Source organism: Ranitomeya imitator, chromosome 2 (genome assembly GCF_032444005.1).
Source record: "Ranitomeya imitator isolate aRanImi1 chromosome 2, aRanImi1.pri, whole genome shotgun sequence".
In the NCBI taxonomy this organism is placed as follows: domain Eukaryota; kingdom Metazoa; phylum Chordata; class Amphibia; order Anura; family Dendrobatidae; genus Ranitomeya; species Ranitomeya imitator.
The window spans coordinates 60,812,965-60,830,852 of record NC_091283.1 but is presented as its reverse complement, the minus strand read 5'-3'; the positions used below and the strand labels follow the sequence as shown (position 1 = coordinate 60,830,852).

At 44.1% G+C, this 17,888-nt stretch overlaps 1 protein-coding gene across 4 annotated transcripts in view; it reads left to right on the top strand.

Annotated features, from left to right (window-relative positions):
- Positions 1-17,888, top strand: part of CLASRP (CLK4 associating serine/arginine rich protein) — a 40,740-nt gene that overhangs the window by 13,051 nt on the left and 9,801 nt on the right. For 2 of the 4 annotated variants that reach the window (XM_069746830.1, XM_069746831.1), the window contains exons 3-16: positions 3,463-3,560; positions 3,652-3,753; positions 4,874-4,953; positions 5,277-5,361; positions 6,030-6,166; positions 6,455-6,551; positions 6,938-7,016; positions 7,232-7,305; positions 7,990-8,031; positions 11,306-11,512; positions 15,122-15,394; positions 15,946-16,104; positions 17,064-17,103; positions 17,510-17,570. In XM_069746830.1, the coding sequence (XP_069602931.1) occupies positions 3,463-3,560; positions 3,652-3,753; positions 4,874-4,953; positions 5,277-5,361; positions 6,030-6,166; positions 6,455-6,551; positions 6,938-7,016; positions 7,232-7,305; positions 7,990-8,031; positions 11,306-11,512; positions 15,122-15,394; positions 15,946-16,104; positions 17,064-17,103; positions 17,510-17,570 (1,534 nt within the window). Of the gene's footprint in view, positions 1-3,311; positions 3,392-3,462; positions 3,561-3,651; positions 3,754-4,873; positions 4,954-5,276; positions 5,362-6,029; positions 6,167-6,454; positions 6,552-6,937; positions 7,017-7,231; positions 7,306-7,989; positions 8,032-11,305; positions 11,513-15,121; positions 15,395-15,945; positions 16,105-17,063; positions 17,108-17,509; positions 17,571-17,888 lie in introns of all 4 variants that reach the window. The other 2 variants (XM_069746832.1, XR_011317979.1) reach the window with 2 other exon arrangements.

Below are 17,888 nucleotides of genomic sequence, written 5' to 3'. Positions count from 1 at the left end.
CACCAGTCCCCTTCTCCAGACCTCACCTACTTCCCCTTAGGCGGCTACTTTGGTCTTTTCGACCTTTTTCGTAGTTTTGCGGCATCAGATTCTTCTTCGCAACTGCAGAGGCCACAGGCTCGTTAAGAGAAGGTATTCTTCGACTCACTCTTTCCTGGCGTGCCCGCTACTCCTAAGGTGGATTCTCCAGGTCCAGGACTAGCATGACCCACGACTAGACCCCAGCCCGTTTCTCAGACTGGGCAACCGTCTCCTGTTCCTCAGGGACGTCTGGGTCTCCTCAGTAGAGGTCGCATGGGCCAGGGCACTTGTTCCCTCTAGATACAAAATCTTCATTTCACGGTCCTGGGATCGTTTTCTTCAAATCCCAACCTCCAAGAGACTCCCGCTCTAGTCCCGGGTTTCTTTACTGCCATGTTTCCCTCTTTAAATCCGGGGTAATCGTTCCCATCCCAGAACAGGAACGGTTCAACGGTTCACAGGCTTCTCTTCGAATCTTTTTGTACTGACAGAGGACGACAAGGTTCGTCCCAGTCCGGATCTCAATTTGCTGAACAAGAAGTTTAGTCGGAGACACTTCAGGGCTATATTCCCTCGTTCAGTAATCGCTTCCATGGAGGCTCAGGAATTTCGGTTTCAGGCTCCCGAAAGTCTATCCATCTTTCCCGACATTCTAACCGTTGCGGGTGGCTCGTCAACAGGAAGAAGTCCCGTCTCGTTCAGCGCCTCGTATCTCCGGGCATGTTCTTCGACACTTGTCGGACCAGAGTCTTCCTTCCCGAAGACAGGATATCCCTCCTTTGTCAGGAAGTTCGCTTGCTCCAGGGTTCTCGGCTCCCCTCCTTTCCGATGGGCCTTTAAAGGCCCTAAGGAGGTAGGTTGGTTGCAACATCGGAAGCAATTTTCCCTTCGCCCGTTTCATTCAAGACTTCTTCAGCAGGCTATTCTATCACAGGGGACAGGTCTGTCTTCTCCCTGCATCGTCCGATCCGGCTTTCTCCCGGGTCAAACGGTTCCTCGACTGGTGGCCGAGGTCACTTCTCTTATCCCAGAGTAGATCCTTCACAGCATATCCTTCCTTCCAGTTCCCTGGCAGGTGGTGACGACGGACGCCAGCCCGCTCGGCGGAGGCGCTGGGCTTTGTCTCCTGTTCTTTCAGGGTTGTTGGTCGGCGCAGGAGTCCTCTTTGCCGATCAGTGTTCTCGAGTTCCAGATCATCTTTCTGTCTTGCCTTCACCCGGTAAGGATTCTCAGCAGCCTGCCAATTCGAATCCAGACAGACAATGACACAGCAGTGGCATACGTCTACCACCAGGGGTGGACTCGGCGTTCTCTGGCCTCGGCTGAGATTCCAGGATCCTCCTTTGGACAGAGGCAACGGTCCTGGTGAGATCCGCAGTGCATGTCCCCGGCGTGGACATTTAGGTCGCCGACTTCCTTTGCTGCGAGGGCCTCGCGGCAGGGGAATGGTACTTCAGGATGTTTCCTGTCGGATTGCTCTTCGATGGGGGACTCCAGAGGTGGACCTCATGGCGTCCCGATTGAACAGGAGGTCCCTCGGGTCGGCCCAGGGTCCCGTGATCCTCTCACAGTGGTGTTGACACTCTGGCCATTCTTCGGTCGCAGTTCGGGCTCCCCTATCGGTTCCCACGCCTTCCCTTGCTTTCCAAGCTGTCGAAGAAGATCAAGGCTGGATGGGTGCCGGTCATTCTGATCGTCCCGGATTGGCCCATGAGGTCTTGGTTTGCAGACATCGTCAATCTTCTCGCGGACACCCCAGGTGTCTTCCAAACGGACCCGATCTGCTGTCTCGGGGTCCGATCTGCCACCCGAATTATCGGTCGCTCAGTTTAACGTCGTGGCTGTGGACTCCACAGTTCTAAGAGAGTCCGGCCTTTTGGCCCAGATGAGTCACACTGTAATCCAGGCTAGGAAGCCTTCGTCGTCTTCCAGGATCTACTATCGTACCTGGAAGGTTTACTTTCGTTGATGCGAGTCCAACCGCTTTTCACCTATGTCCTCTTTCTCTGCCTTCCATTTGGTTTTTCCTTCAGGCAGGACTGGATTCGGGCTTCGCTCTCAGTTCCCTAAAGGGCCAGGTTCCTGCGCTCTTCTTCCCTTTAAGAAGACTTTATCTTCTCAGCCACAGGTTAAGACCTTCCTTCAAGGAGTAGTCCACGCTGTCCCTCCGTACAGGGCCTCTGTGGATTCATGGGATTTTAAGGTTGTGTTGGTCGTTCTTAGGGGTTTCCCCCTTAAAGACTCTCAGGGAGCTTTCCCTGTCAGTTCTATCTCGGAAGGTGGCTTTTCTCAGGTCCATCTCTTCGATCCGCCGCGTTTTTGAGTTGGCGGCCATTTCTTGCCGACCTCCTTTCTTGATTTTCCACCAGGACAAGGTGGTCCCAGGCCTCCGCCTTCCTTCCTTCCTTCGTTCCTTCCTTCCTTCCTTCCTTTTCTCAAGGTGGTTTTCATCTTTCCACCTCAACGAGGACATCGTTCTACCTTTCCTTTTGTCCAGCTCCGACTCATCCTCTGGAGCGATCGTTGAACAGGCTGGGCCTCGTCAGGGCAGTGAGGATCTCCCTGGCTAGCACAGCCACTTTCCGAAAGATGGATTCTCTTTTCGCCATCCCTGATGGTGTGTGTAGAGGCCCTGCCGGCTTCCAAGGCGACTATTGCTCGCTCTATCAGAACGGCAATTTTGGAAGCTTACTGGGTCAAGAACAAGAGTGTCCCCTCCTGAGATAAAGGCTCACTCTACCCGGGCAGTCGGCGCTTCCAGTGCGGTACGTCACGGGGTTTTCGCCGATGGCTTTGCAAAGCGACAACCTGGTCTTCCATCCACACGTTTTGCCGAACTACGGCAGACTCCAGCCTGGGCAGAAGGATCTTGCAGGCGGCAGTGGTGAGTCCTCGGACATGATGGAAGTCTGTTTTTCCCACCCCAGGGACTGCTTTGGGACGTCCCATGGTTCCTTTGTCCCCCAATGAAAGGCGATAGAGAAAACAGGATTTTTGGTTGCTTACCGTAAAATCTGTTTCTCGGAGCCTTCATTGGGGGACACAGCACCCTCCCAAGTTGAACAGCTGTTTACTGTATACGTTTGAGTTCTCTGAACACTCTTTGAGCATTTGAATCTGTTAATCTATAGAGCGCCGTAGAATTTGTTGGCGCTATGTAAATAAAGTTTATTATATTATTCTTTCTCTTCTACACGTTGCTTCTCCTACTGCTTTCTCACTAACTGAATATCCTACTTCCTGTCGGTAGGGTGTACACAGAGGAGGAGCTAACTTTTTTATTTGCATAGTGTCAGCCTCCTAGTGGCAGCAGCATACACCCCATGGTTCCTGTGTCCCCCAATGAAGGCTCCGAGAAACAGATTTTATGGTAAGCAACCAAAAATCCTGTGTGGGGTTTTTTTTTTTTTTTTTTTTTTTAACGAAATCTTCTCTATTTAGAAAAAAGATCCAGCACAGTTCCTTCAGGTGCATGGACGATTCTGTAAGATTCACCTGGACTCTGCTGTGGCACTGGCTGCTGAAAGCCCTGTTAACATGTGAGTATCCTGATATAGAAGACCTTTTTCTGTAATTCCGCTGCGGACTGCTTTACCATCTTCTTACATACATATTTTTTTTTTTTTTCAGGATGCCGTGGCAGGGGGACCCCAACAACATGATTGACCGCTTTGATGTCCGCGCTCATCTTGACTATATTCCAGAATATAAACCTCCTCTCCTCACCACAATGTAAGCCGTGGCCATTTCTGCTTCTCCCTTTTTTTTTTTTTTTTTTTTTTTTTTTGTGTTAAAGGATTTTTATATAAATGTTTGAGGTCAGATGGCTAGATTGTTTACATATTAGTAACATAGTAACATAGTAACATAGTTAGTAAGGCCGAAAAAAGACATTTGTCCATCCAGTTCAGCCTATATTCCATCATAATAAATACCCAGATCTACGTCCTTAAATAGATAATTCTTAGATATTCCTTAAAAGGAACCCATCAGCCCATTTTTACATATAGAAGCAGTAATATGGTCGTATAGGCGCCCGTTCCCGTAATATCATTTTTTTTTTTTTTTTTTCTATCATATTTTTTTTTTTCCCCTAGAGATCCATTGTGCATTTTCATAAGAAGTCTATGGTAGAAGCCATATGCTAAATTCTCAGGGGTGTATTGGTGCCCCCCCAATGCACTTTCAACCTGATTTGCATATGGCTTTTACTCTAGATTTCTCATGACTGCTACATCAATTTTCAGTAAAGAAAAAGTTCATTTTCATTGGGATCCAAGCAACTATACAGCCATGCTATTGTATGTAAAAATGTGCTGACAGGTCCCCTTTTGGATTCTTTAGTTGTCACTTCTAATCATAGTTTATGAAAAATGAGTGGCCCAAATATCTTGCATAATTGCCTCGTGTCCTTGAATTTGCTATAAATGGTAACCAGTTGGAATATCCATAATGGTTTTTAGTTAAGATGCTGTTTCTTACACCAGCGAAGTTTCCTTCGTTTTAATGGAGTGGTTCTCTGTACAAGGGCTTGTGTGACCTCTTAATAATAACCACAGAATGCTGCATAAATGCAAAGAAATCCATACTGACCAAAGACCGGCCTCGCCCCTCTGCTCCAGTCCTCGCCCCATACAGTGTTGCATGAGCACTGCAGTCAACCGTTCTTATGTCTGGTGTCCTTTGGGGGACAGAGAATGGAGATTTTATTTATTTTTTATTTTTTTTATAATACAGCTGAGCAAAGAGAGGGGTAAATAATTTTGGGGTTTTTTGTCTTTATGGATCTTCAATCTCATTTTCACCAGTATTTTTGAAGGCTTATAGTGACTTTTATTTCTGCCTTCACCAGATCGCCTGAGCAGGAAGCTGATGACCGAAAGTGTAATTACGAACGCTACCGTGGGTTGGTACAGAATGACTTCGCTGGAAGTATGTAATAATGATTTAATAATAAAAAGATTCTGATCTTGATCAATGTTAGAAATCCTCATCGTCTTGCATTTACAGATGTTGCAATTCACAAATGAGCTGCTGCACTTTGCCATTTTAATACGTTTATCGTCTGCTTTTTTTGTTTTATTTCGTCATGATTTAAAACAAAACAAAAAAGTTGTTTATTTTTTTTAAATGCAGAAATGAAAACGCATGCAGGAAAAATAAGAAACTGTGTATTTGATCATGAACTGGCGTATGTGTTTTATTGTTTGTTGTATTTCGTTCCCTTTTTTTTTTTTTTTTTTTTTTTTCTTAAGTTTCTGAAGAGCAGTGTCTGTACCAGATTTATATTGATGAACTGTATGGCGGCCTACAAAGACCGGGGGATGATGAGAAGAAGAGGTAAGGGCTACGATGATTCCCATTTATGTCATTACAGCTTCAGCCCTGCCCCAAGAATGGAGACTGAATTAACATCTGTTCGTTCTTTCTACCCTTTCTTATACCATCAGTGATTACCCCACCCCCCCCATCCTTTTTCTTGATACACTATGGCGGGGTGTCGATGGGTTACTATGGCAGACAGGGGTCTGCTAAAGGCCCTCAGCGCTGCCGTTTTTGTTCTAGTAAATAATTGAGTGAATTTGCTGCAGAGCGAACCCGGCTTCCAGGACCACTCCCGATAATCAGGTGTCCAGCGTCACAGTTGCAGCACATGCATGGACAGCGCAACAAACAGGCTCTCCATGCATGTCGTGACTGTCACATAGCGGCGACACATGCAGCTGGGGAACCGAACAGTTGATCAACTGGAACGATCCAGGAAGCCGGGTTCCCTCTGCAGCTTTTATTTATGTGTATATTTCTTTAAAAAAAAAAAAAAAAAAGAACCTGGCTCTCAACGGATTAAAGGGGATGGTTGATTCTAACTTTCTGTACTCCAATCAGCTTGCACTGGGTTGAAATTAAAGGGGAAAAAGTTTTCTTGCCCTTCTTTGGTCCAGCGCTGCTTTGGACTTTTGGCTGGAGCAGTGACATTGAGCTCAGTGGCTTTTTTTTTTTATATGTAGGTTAGCAGAAAAGAAGGCCTCCATTGGGTACACGTACGATGACAGCACAGTGGCGGATTTAGGAAGCTCTGACAAAGAGGATGAAGATTCTGATGATGAGAGCAAATCTGATGAAGATGAGGTCATACCAGACATAGGTATCTTTACTTGTTGTCTCTGTAATATCGGCTCTACTCTGCTGTAAAAAAGCCATAGACGCAAATCTATGCCTCCACATAGAAGTATTGTGAGCGCGCAGTCCAGGTCAGCAGCGCAACCATAGCTCTGGTCTGAACTGTCAAGCAGCAGCGCAGTACCCCACAGTATACAGGGGAGCGGTGTGCTGAGAATACTGCAACAAGTGGTTTTAAGTAATCTTAATGGCATCATGACGAGCTCGGATATTGCCTGAACTAATCACCGACTTCTAACATATTATTTTTCAGATGTAGAAGTGGATGTAGATGATATAACGGAGGAGCAGGTTGCTGATCTGAACAAGCAGGCCACCACTTATGGAATGGCGGAGGGAGACTTTGTCAGGTACTTGATCAAGACATGTGGGGTACAACATGTGTGGCCTCCTGCTTGTGCTGCTACTGCTCCATTAGGTGCCATAAATGCTGGACCCTGAGAATTCGCTGATTGTAAATGATTGACACTAAACACTTTTTAGGGTTCAGCCCTACGGCCGTATAAATCGGACTGAGATCGGACTGGCCGGCGGATCTTCTGACCTGAGTGACAGCTGCATACATTTTTATGAAGCCATCACACTGTGGTCATGAGAGCCGCGAGTCGCCCAAACTCTGTCCAATTTATAGGGGGAAAAAAACACCATTTTTATTAGGCAGTTTTCTTCTAAATGAATGTACTGTTTAATATTGCGGACTGTGATTGACTCCTGTGTTTTTTGTGTTTTTTATTAGGATGCTACGTAAAGATAAAGAAGAGTCTGAAGCAATAAAACATGCTAAAGCTTTAGAAGAGGAGAAGGCCATGTATTCTGTAAGGATCTGCACCAAAAGACAGCGGGACGTGACATGGTTCATTGCAGCAGGCCTGACCTCTTCAGACAGTATCTTGCCCACATCGCCCTCTTTAAATTGGGCTTGTCCTTAGTACATTTTCCAGCGTGTTCCCTCCGATCCCTTTTACCTTATTAAACATTTGTTTTCCGAGGGATCGTGATATTGTAAAAACTTGTCTCCATGTAATTGTAGGGGCGACGTTCCCGACGGCAGAGAAGAGAGTTCAGAGAAAAACGACTTAAAGGAAGAAAGATCAGTCCACCCAGGTAAAGAGAAATGGTTTATTCCTATGAGAAAATGGCAAGCCTTGGATCCCATGCTGACTACTGTATTATTAGTCTGTGGGCGATCCGACAAAACATCTGATTACACTAGGACCATTGTTATGCTATGGGGCCGTGCACATGTCCGATATTTTCTTCTAGTTTTTTTTGGGGATGAGCCAAGAAATAAATCGCTGCATGTCCAAGTTTGATCTGTTATTCAGATCGCACTTTTCAATGCAAGTGCGAACTGGGTGTAAACCACCAGACTGCACTCGGATGACATCTGAGTGCAGTCTCATTTCCATAGACTGGCAGAATGGAGAAAATGGAGACTTTTTTTTTTTTTCTCTCCCTATTTTCAGCCAAAAGAACCTGATCACATTATGAGCAAACTCTGCTCAGAGGATGATTTGCATAATCAACCCGATTTTCTTCTTCGCCTCATTGGGGGACCCAGGACCTTGGGTGTTAGGCTGCTGCCACTAGGAGGCTGACACTAAACACAAAAAGATTAGCTCCTCCAACCGGACGTATTCTCATCCGAGAAAAATCGGGTCGTCTGCATCTAGGCTTAAGAGCTATTTATTGGTAGACAAAAAATAGCAGACTACATAAATGACTTGTCACTTCTGTACCTTGCATCATAAAGTAAATCATTACCATTTATTTTCTTACTTTGAACAGTTATGCACGACGAGACAGTCCAACGTATGATCCTTACAGGAGGTGAGTAGGGTTGTTCACAAAATGCAACTTTGCCATGTATTTTAGTTGACTGACTTTCTGTATGAACTCGCCTTTAATGCAATATTTGTGTAATTATTTTTAGCTATCATTTTTTTTTTTTCGACTTTTAAAACTTTTTTGGGCTCCAAATTGGAGACACTAATGCTTCTTATATTGTGTGTTCCTAAAGGGAATCCGTCACTAAGTTTTTGCTACCACATCTGAGAGCATCTTGAAGTGTCACTGAGCTGCTTGTTGCGGTTTTGATAAAATCATTGTTTTTTGTTTAGATCTACCAGTTCCCTGAATGCTGAGTTCTGTATGACCCCGCCCACACCACTGATTGGCAGCTTTAAGTATACACACTGCATAGGCAGAAAGCTAGGTCCAGGTTATAGAGAGCTCATGAATATGCAGGGCTACATGGTAGCAGGTTTACTAGTCCTCTAGTTAAAATCACTGTTTCATCAGCAGGAGATTATATCAGAACTACAGCAAGCAGCCCAGTAAGTGACAAATCACTGTGATCAGCGTCTTTCTTTGCCCCTACATTATGCCTCACAGATGATATGGTAAAAATCAATGATGGGTTCTTTAAATGCTAAAATATAGTCCTGTACATTTGAGACCAGGAGAGGTGCAGACAGACCGCAGTGTGTTCGGTTCGTATATCCTGCATTATTTATGGTATCTGTCACATGATTCATGGCTGCTTCATTAGAAACATGTATGTTTTGCTGAAAAACACCATGGCAGTTCAGAGATAAACCTAGCTGAAAACAAGGCCACGGACGTGGTGACTAGTCGAGGTGGGTATGTTCCTGCCAGCTTCTCCCCGCCTGACTGGTCTCCTGCGACATGTTGCCATCTGTTCCCTGGTCTTAATCGTGTGACAAGTTCCATCTAAATTCTTAAGTCCTCTCTGTCTGCAAAGCTGAAAAGTGAGCAGCCGAAAACATGAACGGATTCTTTAAAGGGAAGCGGTCATATAAATGTAGTGTGATATGTGTTCAACATGGAATAGAAGAAGAAGCTGAGCACAATGATGTATGATTGTTGGAAAAGGTTCACTATTTTATTAACTGACATGCCTGAAGTTTAAAGGGAACCTGCCACGTTGTACACACGGTGCCGATCTGTGGACGGTGTAGAGATGGATCAGCCGAGCTGGATGACATATATGTTTGCTGGAACAGACTCGATATAACCTGTATTTTATCCATTTGAAATACCTGGTGTTTGTTTAAGAGTCCAGTGGGTGGCCCTACTGGTGAGTGACAGCCATCTCTGCATGCTATGTAAACAGGGGAGACTGTCAGTCACTGAGTTGGACCGCCCACTGGACTCCTACATCAACACCAGGGATTTCAGTGAATTCTTTGTTTATTTAAAACTAGCTGAAGAGCCCGGCGTTGCCTGGGCATAGTAAATATCTGTGGTTAGTTATAGCACCTCACTTCTCTTACTTTCCCATCACGCCTCTCATTTTCCCAATCACATCTTTCATTTTCCCAATCACATCTCTCATTTTCTCCCTCACACCTCTCATTCCCCCCTAACACTTGTCATTTCGACCTCACATCTGTCATTTTCCGATCACTCCACTATTTTCCCTCACTCCTCTCATTTTGCACTCACACCTTTTCATTTTCACCTCACACCTCTCATTTTCACCTCAGTATATACATGTTTGTCATCTCCCTTATATATAGTATATACCTGTATGTCATCTCACCTGTATATAGTATATACCTGCTGTGTCATCTCCCCTGTATATAGTCTATACCTGTATGTCATCATCTCCTATATATAGTATATACCTGTATGTCATCTCCTCCTGTATATAGTATATACCTGTGTGTCATCTCTCCTGTGTATATTATATATCTGTGTGTAATCTCCTCCTGTATATAGTATATACCTGTATGTCATCTTCTATATATAGCATATACCTGTATGGCATCTCCTCCTGTATATAGTATATACCTGTATGTCCTCTCCTCCTGTATATAGTATATACCTGTATGTCATCTCCTCCTGTATATAGTATATATCTGTGTCATCTCTCCTGTATACAGTATATATCTGTGTCATCTCCCCTGTATATGGTATATACCTGTAGGTAATCTCCTCCTGTATTAGACCTCGTTCACACGTTATTTGCTCAGTATTTTTACCTCAGTATTTGTAAGATAAATTGGCAGCCTGATAAATCCCCAGCCAACAGGAAGCCCTCCCCCTGGCAGTATATATTGGCTCACACGTACACATAATAGACAGGTCATGTGACTGACAGCTGCCGTATTTCCTATATGGTACATTTGTTGCTCTTGTAGTTTGTCTGCTTAAAAATCAGATTTTTATTTTTGAAGGATAATACCAGACTTGTGTGTGTTTTAGGGCGAGTTTCGTTTCTCAAGTTGTGTGTTGAGTTGCGTGTGGCGACATGCATGTAGCGACTTTTGTGAGATGAGTTTTGTGTGGCAACATGTGTGTAGCAACTTTTTGCGTGTCGAGTTGCATGTGACAGGTTAGTGTAGCAAGTTGTGTGCAGCAAGTTTTGCGCATGGCGAGTATTATGTGTGGTGCCTTTTGAGTAGGTGCAAGTTTTGTGTGAGGCAACTTTTGCATGTGTTGCAGCTTTTGTGCATGTGGCAATTTTTCCGCGTGTGCAAGTTTTGAGTGTGGCGAGTTTTCCATGAGGTGAGTTTTGCACTTGTGGTGAGTTTTGCGTGAGCCTAGTTTTTGCATGTGGCGAGTTTTGAGCGGCGACTTTTGTGTTTCGACTTTTATGTGGCGAGGTTGGTGTATGTGTGGTGAAATGTGTGCTGAGGGTAATATGTGTTCAAGCACGTGGTAGTATGTGGCGTATTTTGTGTGTGTTCATATCCCCGTGTGTGGTGAGTATCCCATGTCGGGGCCCCACCTTAGCAACTGTACAGAATATACTCTTTGGCGCCATCGCTCTCACTCTTTAAGTCCCCCTTGTTCACATCTGGCAGCTGTCAATTTGCCTCCAACACTTTTCCTTTCACTTTTCCCCATTATGTAGATAGGGGGAAAATTGTTTGGTGAATTGGAAAGCGCGGGGTTAAAATTTCACCTCACAACATAGCCTATGACGCTCTCGGGGTGATGTTCCCATAAAAATGTGTAATCCATCTGATCAGCTGCTCTGGCTCTATAATATCCTGCAGGTCTATGAAGTAAATAATATATTGTTAATGTTCTGTATCGGTAGACTCTAAGATGCATCTGGTTTTATTTTCTGCAGGTCCCAGTCAGAGACTTCGTCTGCTTCACGTTCCCGCTCTCCAAGCCAAGGGCGTGAGGAAGCTATTACTTTTATAACCAGCTTTGGGGGCAGTGAAGATGAATCCGCTTCTGGCCCCGCAGCTCAAACTCCTGCGACCAGTGGCAACAAAAGGGCCCCACACTCACAGGCCCCTGGGACTTCTTCAGGTCGTAAAGAGGCCTCCCGGTCGGTAACTTTCGATTCTCCCCAGCCGTATGTCGTATGGGTCGGAGTTTACGGGGGAGGGCGGGAGGCCCCGAGTCTTCTGCATTAGAAGGGCCGGAACTCCCCACCCGGTAATTGGAATGGGGCAGTGATGCTGTCTGTATACGGCCCTGTTGTTTCAATCATTACATTTAAATGCTCTAACATAAGTTCTTATGAAAGAGTTTTGTTAAATATACTGGCACATAGTTAAAGAAACTACCCAGCCATTTTTTTTTTTTTTTTTTTTAAGTTAGGGAAGGTTGACAAAACCTCATTGTGCTCATATTTTCATATCCGTGTTATGGATGCAATTTCCAACCCACCCGATGGTCTCTTGACCGGAACTTGCAGCACCATAGACATTCATATGATGCCGTTAGTTTGGATCATAAGACCCAAGGTCAGACTGGCAATTTCAGTAGTAATACGGATGTAAAATACACCCACTATACAGTCAATTAATTTGTACCTTAATGAACACTTCAGGCAAAACAGATGTGCTTATCCCCAGAGCAGGCTCAGAGGTGACACTTTTATTTTAAAGGCTACGTACTCCTTTGTGTACCTAATATAAATATATAAATATATATATATATATATATATATATATATATATATATATATATATATATATATATATATATATATATATATATTTTTTTTTTTTTTTTTAAATATTCACCATTTGCTTCCAAAAAACAAAGTTAAATAACTTTCTACGTAGTCTTCATTAAAAATGTCATTTTTTTTTTCTACTGCTGCTGCCTTTTTTCCCTTATCTAGCTTTGCAGAATGTTGGAGATCTGCCATAGCTCCTGGTTCTGACGCGCTCTCTCTCACATGTAATAAGAGCGCAGCAAAACAGGGTGTACTTATATCTCCTGTGTGCAGGGAGGGAAACCTCTACAGTAGTGATTAGCGAACGTGTTATTCGAGCATGCTCGTGTGGTAAATGAGTGTCTTCAGCGTGCTCAAATAATATGTTCGAGTCCCCGCGGCTGAGTCTCTCCTGGCTGTTCGACAGCTGCAACACAGGCAGGGATTTCCTGTTTAAGACAATCCATGCATGTGTTGCTGCTGTCTAACAGTCGTGAGACATGCAGCCGCAGGGACTCGAACATGCACTGCTCAAAAAAATAAAGGGAACACTTAAACAGAATATAACTCTCAAGTAAATCAAACTTCTGTGAAATCACTGTCCACTTAGGAAGCAAGACTGATTGACAATCAATTTCACATGCTATTGTGCAAATGGAATAGGCAACAGATGGAAATTATTGGCAATTATCAAGACACTCAGTAAAGGAGTGATTCTGCAGGTGGGGACCACAGAAGACATCTCAGTACCAATGCTTTCTGGCTGATGTTTTGGTCACTTGTGAATGTTGGTTGTGCTTTCACACTCGTGGTAGCATGAGACGGACTCTACGACCCACACAAGTGGCTCAGGTAGTGCAGCTCATCCAGGATGGTACATCAAAGCGAGCTGTAGCAAGAAGGAGTGCTGTGTCTGTCAGCGTAGTGTCCAGAGGCTGGAGGCGCTACCAGGAGACAGGCCAGTACACCAGGAGACGTGGAGGGGGCAGTAGGAGGGCAACAACCCAGCAGCAGGACCGCTACCTCAGCCTTTGTGCAAGGAGGAACAGGAGGAGCACTGCCAGAGCCCTGCAAAATAACCTCCAGCAGGCCACAAATGTGCATGTGTCTGCACAAATGGTTAGAAACTGACTTCATGAGGATGGTCTGAGTGCCCGAAGTCCACAGATGGGGGTTGTGCTCACATCCCAACACAATGCAGGACGCTTGGCATTTGCCACAGAATACCAGGATTGGCAAATTCGCCACTGGCGCCCTGTGCTCTTCACACATGAAAGCAGGTTCACACTGAGCACATGTGACAGACGTGCAGAGTCTGGAGATGCCGTGGAGAGCGATCTGCTGCCTGCAACATCCTCCAGCATGACCGGTTTGGCAGTGGGTCAGTAATGGTGTGGGGTGGCATTTCTTTGGAGGGCTGCACAGCACTCCATGTGCTCGCCAGAGGTAGCCTGACTGCCATTAGGTACCGAGATGAGATCCTCGGACCCCTTGTGAGACCATATGATGGTGTGGTTGGCTCTGAGTTCCTCCTAATGCAGGACAGTGCCAGACCTCATGTGGCTGGAGTGTCAGCAGTTCCTGCAAGATGAAGGCATTGAAGCTATGGACTCTCCCGCCGGTTCCCCAGACCTGAATCCGATGGAACACATCTGGGACATCATGTCTCGCTCCATCCACCGTCACGTTGCACCACAGCCTGTCCAGGAGTTGGTTGATGCTTTAGTCCAGGTCTGGAAGGAGATCCCTCAGGAGACCATCCACCGCCTCATCAGGAGCATGCCCAGTCATTGTATGGAGGTCATACAGGGACGTGGAGGCCACACACACTACTGAGCATCGTTTCCTTGTCTTGAGGCATTTCCACTGAAGTTGGATCAGCCTGTAACTTCATTTTCCACTTTGATTTTGAGCATCATTCCAACTCCAGACCTCTATGGGATATTAGTTGTTATTTACATTGATACTTTTTAGGTTTTATTATTCTCAACACATTCCACTATGTAATAAAGATTTACAACTGGAATATTTCATTCAGTGCCATCTAGGATCTGGGATTTTGGTGTTCCCTTTATTTTATTTTTTTTTTTTTGTGCAGTGTATCTTTTGAGCACATAGAAGACACTCTGTTAGCACCCGAGCATGTTCAGATAACACAAAGCATGTTCACTAATCGATAGTCTTATGAGGGCAAATAAAATGGGATGTAGAAAAAGAACAAGGCAAATGAAGAGGAAGCCTCTGCAAGATAGAAGCTGTACTGCAAAATGAGCGCACTAGATACTCACAGATCACATCCAGCCTGTATTGCTGGGAGGGCCGCTTACAAGACAAAGATGACACTTTCATCACGTGGCAAACTCTATATTTGGGGGTCTGAAAATGAATGAACGGATGTTGCCGACTGAAACTTGGTGCAATTTTATTAACTAAAGCATACGTAAAAATAATTTTTCCATGTCAGAGATGTTCATAGCCTTTAAATCTCTGCTCTATTTATAACGGTGCCTGTTTTGCCTAAACTGCTCATTTCATTCCCTACATTTTCTATAGACACCTCATCCTGCCTGGCACTGGTTACTACCAGTGAAGTGTGAGGCTAGTGAAATGTCCCAGTTCTGTGATTTCAATGGAAGTTTGTGGTCTTGGTGCACAAGGCACTAAAATACCAAATGCTAAAAAAAGATGTAAATGCGGATTCTCAGGAAAAGGGAGTCCATATTTTTTTTTTTTTTTTACTTTTTCATCATTATTTCATTCAATTTTAAAGTAATTTCCTTATGGTAAGTATGTCAGTTGTTAGAAGGAGCAACATTCAACTATTGGTATTTGATTACTGTGATATTTGTTTTTTTTCTTACTATAATAATATTTTTCTCTCATTAATGTACTAGCCCTGTTAGGAGTAGTCTCATACGCTTGGACTGCCCTATAGCTACTTTAGAACTTGACATTTTCCTTATTTCTTTTTTTCCTAACTTCCATATTTAGACGTAGGTCTTCGTCTTCATCTTCCTCTTCGTCTTCCACTACATCGTCCAGCTCCAGAACAACGTCCAGATCCAGATCTAGGTCTAGGTCAAGCTCCAGATCAAGGAGAGATAGCCGCAGACGTAGGTCAACGTCCCGATCCCGCTCTCGCTGGTATTCTCGAAGCCCCGCAAGAAGGTATTCTGGTGGAGGAGGAATTAGAGACAGCAGAAAGTATTCCAGATCGAGATCCCCTGACCGTGATCGATATTATGGCGGAAGGCGGAGGTCTCGGTAAGTTGTATATAAACGCAAAGTTGTTACACCTTAATATGAAATCTGTTTTGAGACTTTTTTAAAAGAGAGCATATCCTATGAAATGACACTTGTCATACATTAAAGGCATGGGGCTTTTTTCTTTTTGTTAAAGGGGTTATCCACTACTCAGACAAACCCATGGAATGGCACTGGAATAGAGAACACAGGCTGTTTTTATTGTAGGTGGGGGACTATAGTGATAGAGGGGCTTCTCTGAGCCGTGGGCAACCCCTTTAAATGCATATATTTGGGGCTAAAAATCAATTTTTTTTCAATTGGGTTTCATTACAAATTGTACAGTTTGCGTTTTCTGCACGGTTTTCCTGCATGTTCGATTTTAATGTGGTCATAAATCAGCTTAAAGGAGCAAAGAAAAAAAACTATTTAGAAACTGTCCCGTGAGAATATGCTCACTGAGGGACTCTCACATAACTTATTCTGCTGACGGATTTCCAGTTGACTCTATCTGTAGTCAGCAAGAGACAGTGTTTCCCAACGGTGTTTTTTCTTTTTCCCCCTGTTCATAGAAGTCGTTCACGGTCACTTGACCGATATGGCCGCGGTGGAAAGACCAGTGGGCGTTCTCAAGAGAGTAGCCAAAGTAGTATTTCTAGAAGTCCTTCTCCAAATCGAGAAAAAGGAGCTAGAAGGACAATATCTCCAGCCGTGGGAGAGCGATTGAAAAGGTTAGTAATCGCCTGCCACTTTTACAAATTCAGAACTTGCATTACAGGGATTATTTAATCAAAGATGACCCCTTTATTATGAAATCCAAATATACAGGTTCCCTGGGCGTTCAATTCAGAGGAAATGTATTATTAAATGGCCTTGAATGGGTATTCCCATCTCCCAAGATCCTATCCCAATATATAGTAGGTGTAATATTAGCAAATACCTCCAATTATACATGTAGTATAGTTCTTCTGGTTCGCTATGTCTCTTTCCTCATGTGCAGGCATTGCAGGACCTTAGATATCCATGGTTGCGACCACTGATATAGTGACTGTTATCTAGTTGCTAGTGGTCATAACCACTTATTATTATTAATACACCTACTACGTATTGGGATAGCATCCTGGAGATGGGAATACCCCTTTACATTGGATCCCTGAGAAGTCACTGCTTGTTAGTCACTTTTCTTTCTTGCTCCTACATGGGGTCACATTAGGGCGACCATGTTAGAGGTTGTTCGCTATACTTTATCATTGATGACCTACCCCGAGGATAGGTCACTAATGTCTGATAGGTCGGCACCCCTGCCGATCAGCTGTTCTGTGTCTGCGCCGGCTGGAACTGCTCAATTGGGGATTCTCTCTGTATTCTGATAATAACAGCAGGCGGATGTGTAGTACCCCTGCTCCTATTCAAATCCGTAGGAGGCAGATGTGCAGTATCCAGCCGCGGCCATTATCGGAAAACCTGAAACGGCTCCGAAAGTGAGCAGTGGTGGCCGCCGACCCAACACCGATAACTTATCGGCAGGGGTGCCAGACCCCAACAAATCAGATATTGATGACCTAGCTAAAGGATAGGTCATCAATGATAAAGTAGTGGACAACCTCTTTAAGTTTTTGTTTGTATAGATTTCTAAGATATCTATATCTTTTGAAATCTGTCCTGAATGTTTTATTTTTTCTTTTTGTAGGCCTGAACTTGCCGTTTCCAGAGAGAGCGGAGCAGCCAAAGTCAGTAAGAATTCTACCGCTTTGTTGATTGACGCAGGATGCGGTGTTGTGGTTAGAGGCATGTGTATTGCACAGAGCATGGTGTATATATCCATCCTTATATCTCACAGCGTGTCATAATAAACCATCCGCTGATAAGATTTACACCGCAGGCCGATGACACAATTTCGTATAATGTCATTTTTGGTTAATAAAAGATAACACTGCGTGAAATGTAGGGTTAAATGATTAGCTTCAATTATGGAAAATTCTGATTCTGTTCGTTTTCTTTTAATGGTTCTGACATCCTCGTTAACATGTTATTCTTTTTACAAGCAGAAATTCTCGCCTGCGCCTACACTGTTTCCACAGAATAATTTCTTTATTTCTTCTACTAATGCTTCTAATGACTTCTCAATATTCCTAGGCCAAGTTAACGCCACAGGAGAAACTAAAACTTCGTATGCAAAAAGCCTTAAACAAGCAGTGTAAGTATCGTGCCCTATAGCCATGGTGGTCGTGCGTTTGATAAAATTTTTTATGGAGAAAAAACACAAAAATGCATGTTATTGGCAATCCAGATAAGTGAGGTGGATGTATTTGCTTTTTGTGGAAGAGACCGATCCTTTTGCTATATATATATATACCGGTATATAATTTTTTTTTTTAGTTAAAGGGTAACAGAGCATAACCACTTAATCCTGACTTATAGACAATGGTTAGGGATGAGCGTTCTCGGATATTGTATTATCTGAGTATCTCGGGCATGCTCGAATAATATATTCGACTCCCCGTAACATCTTGTC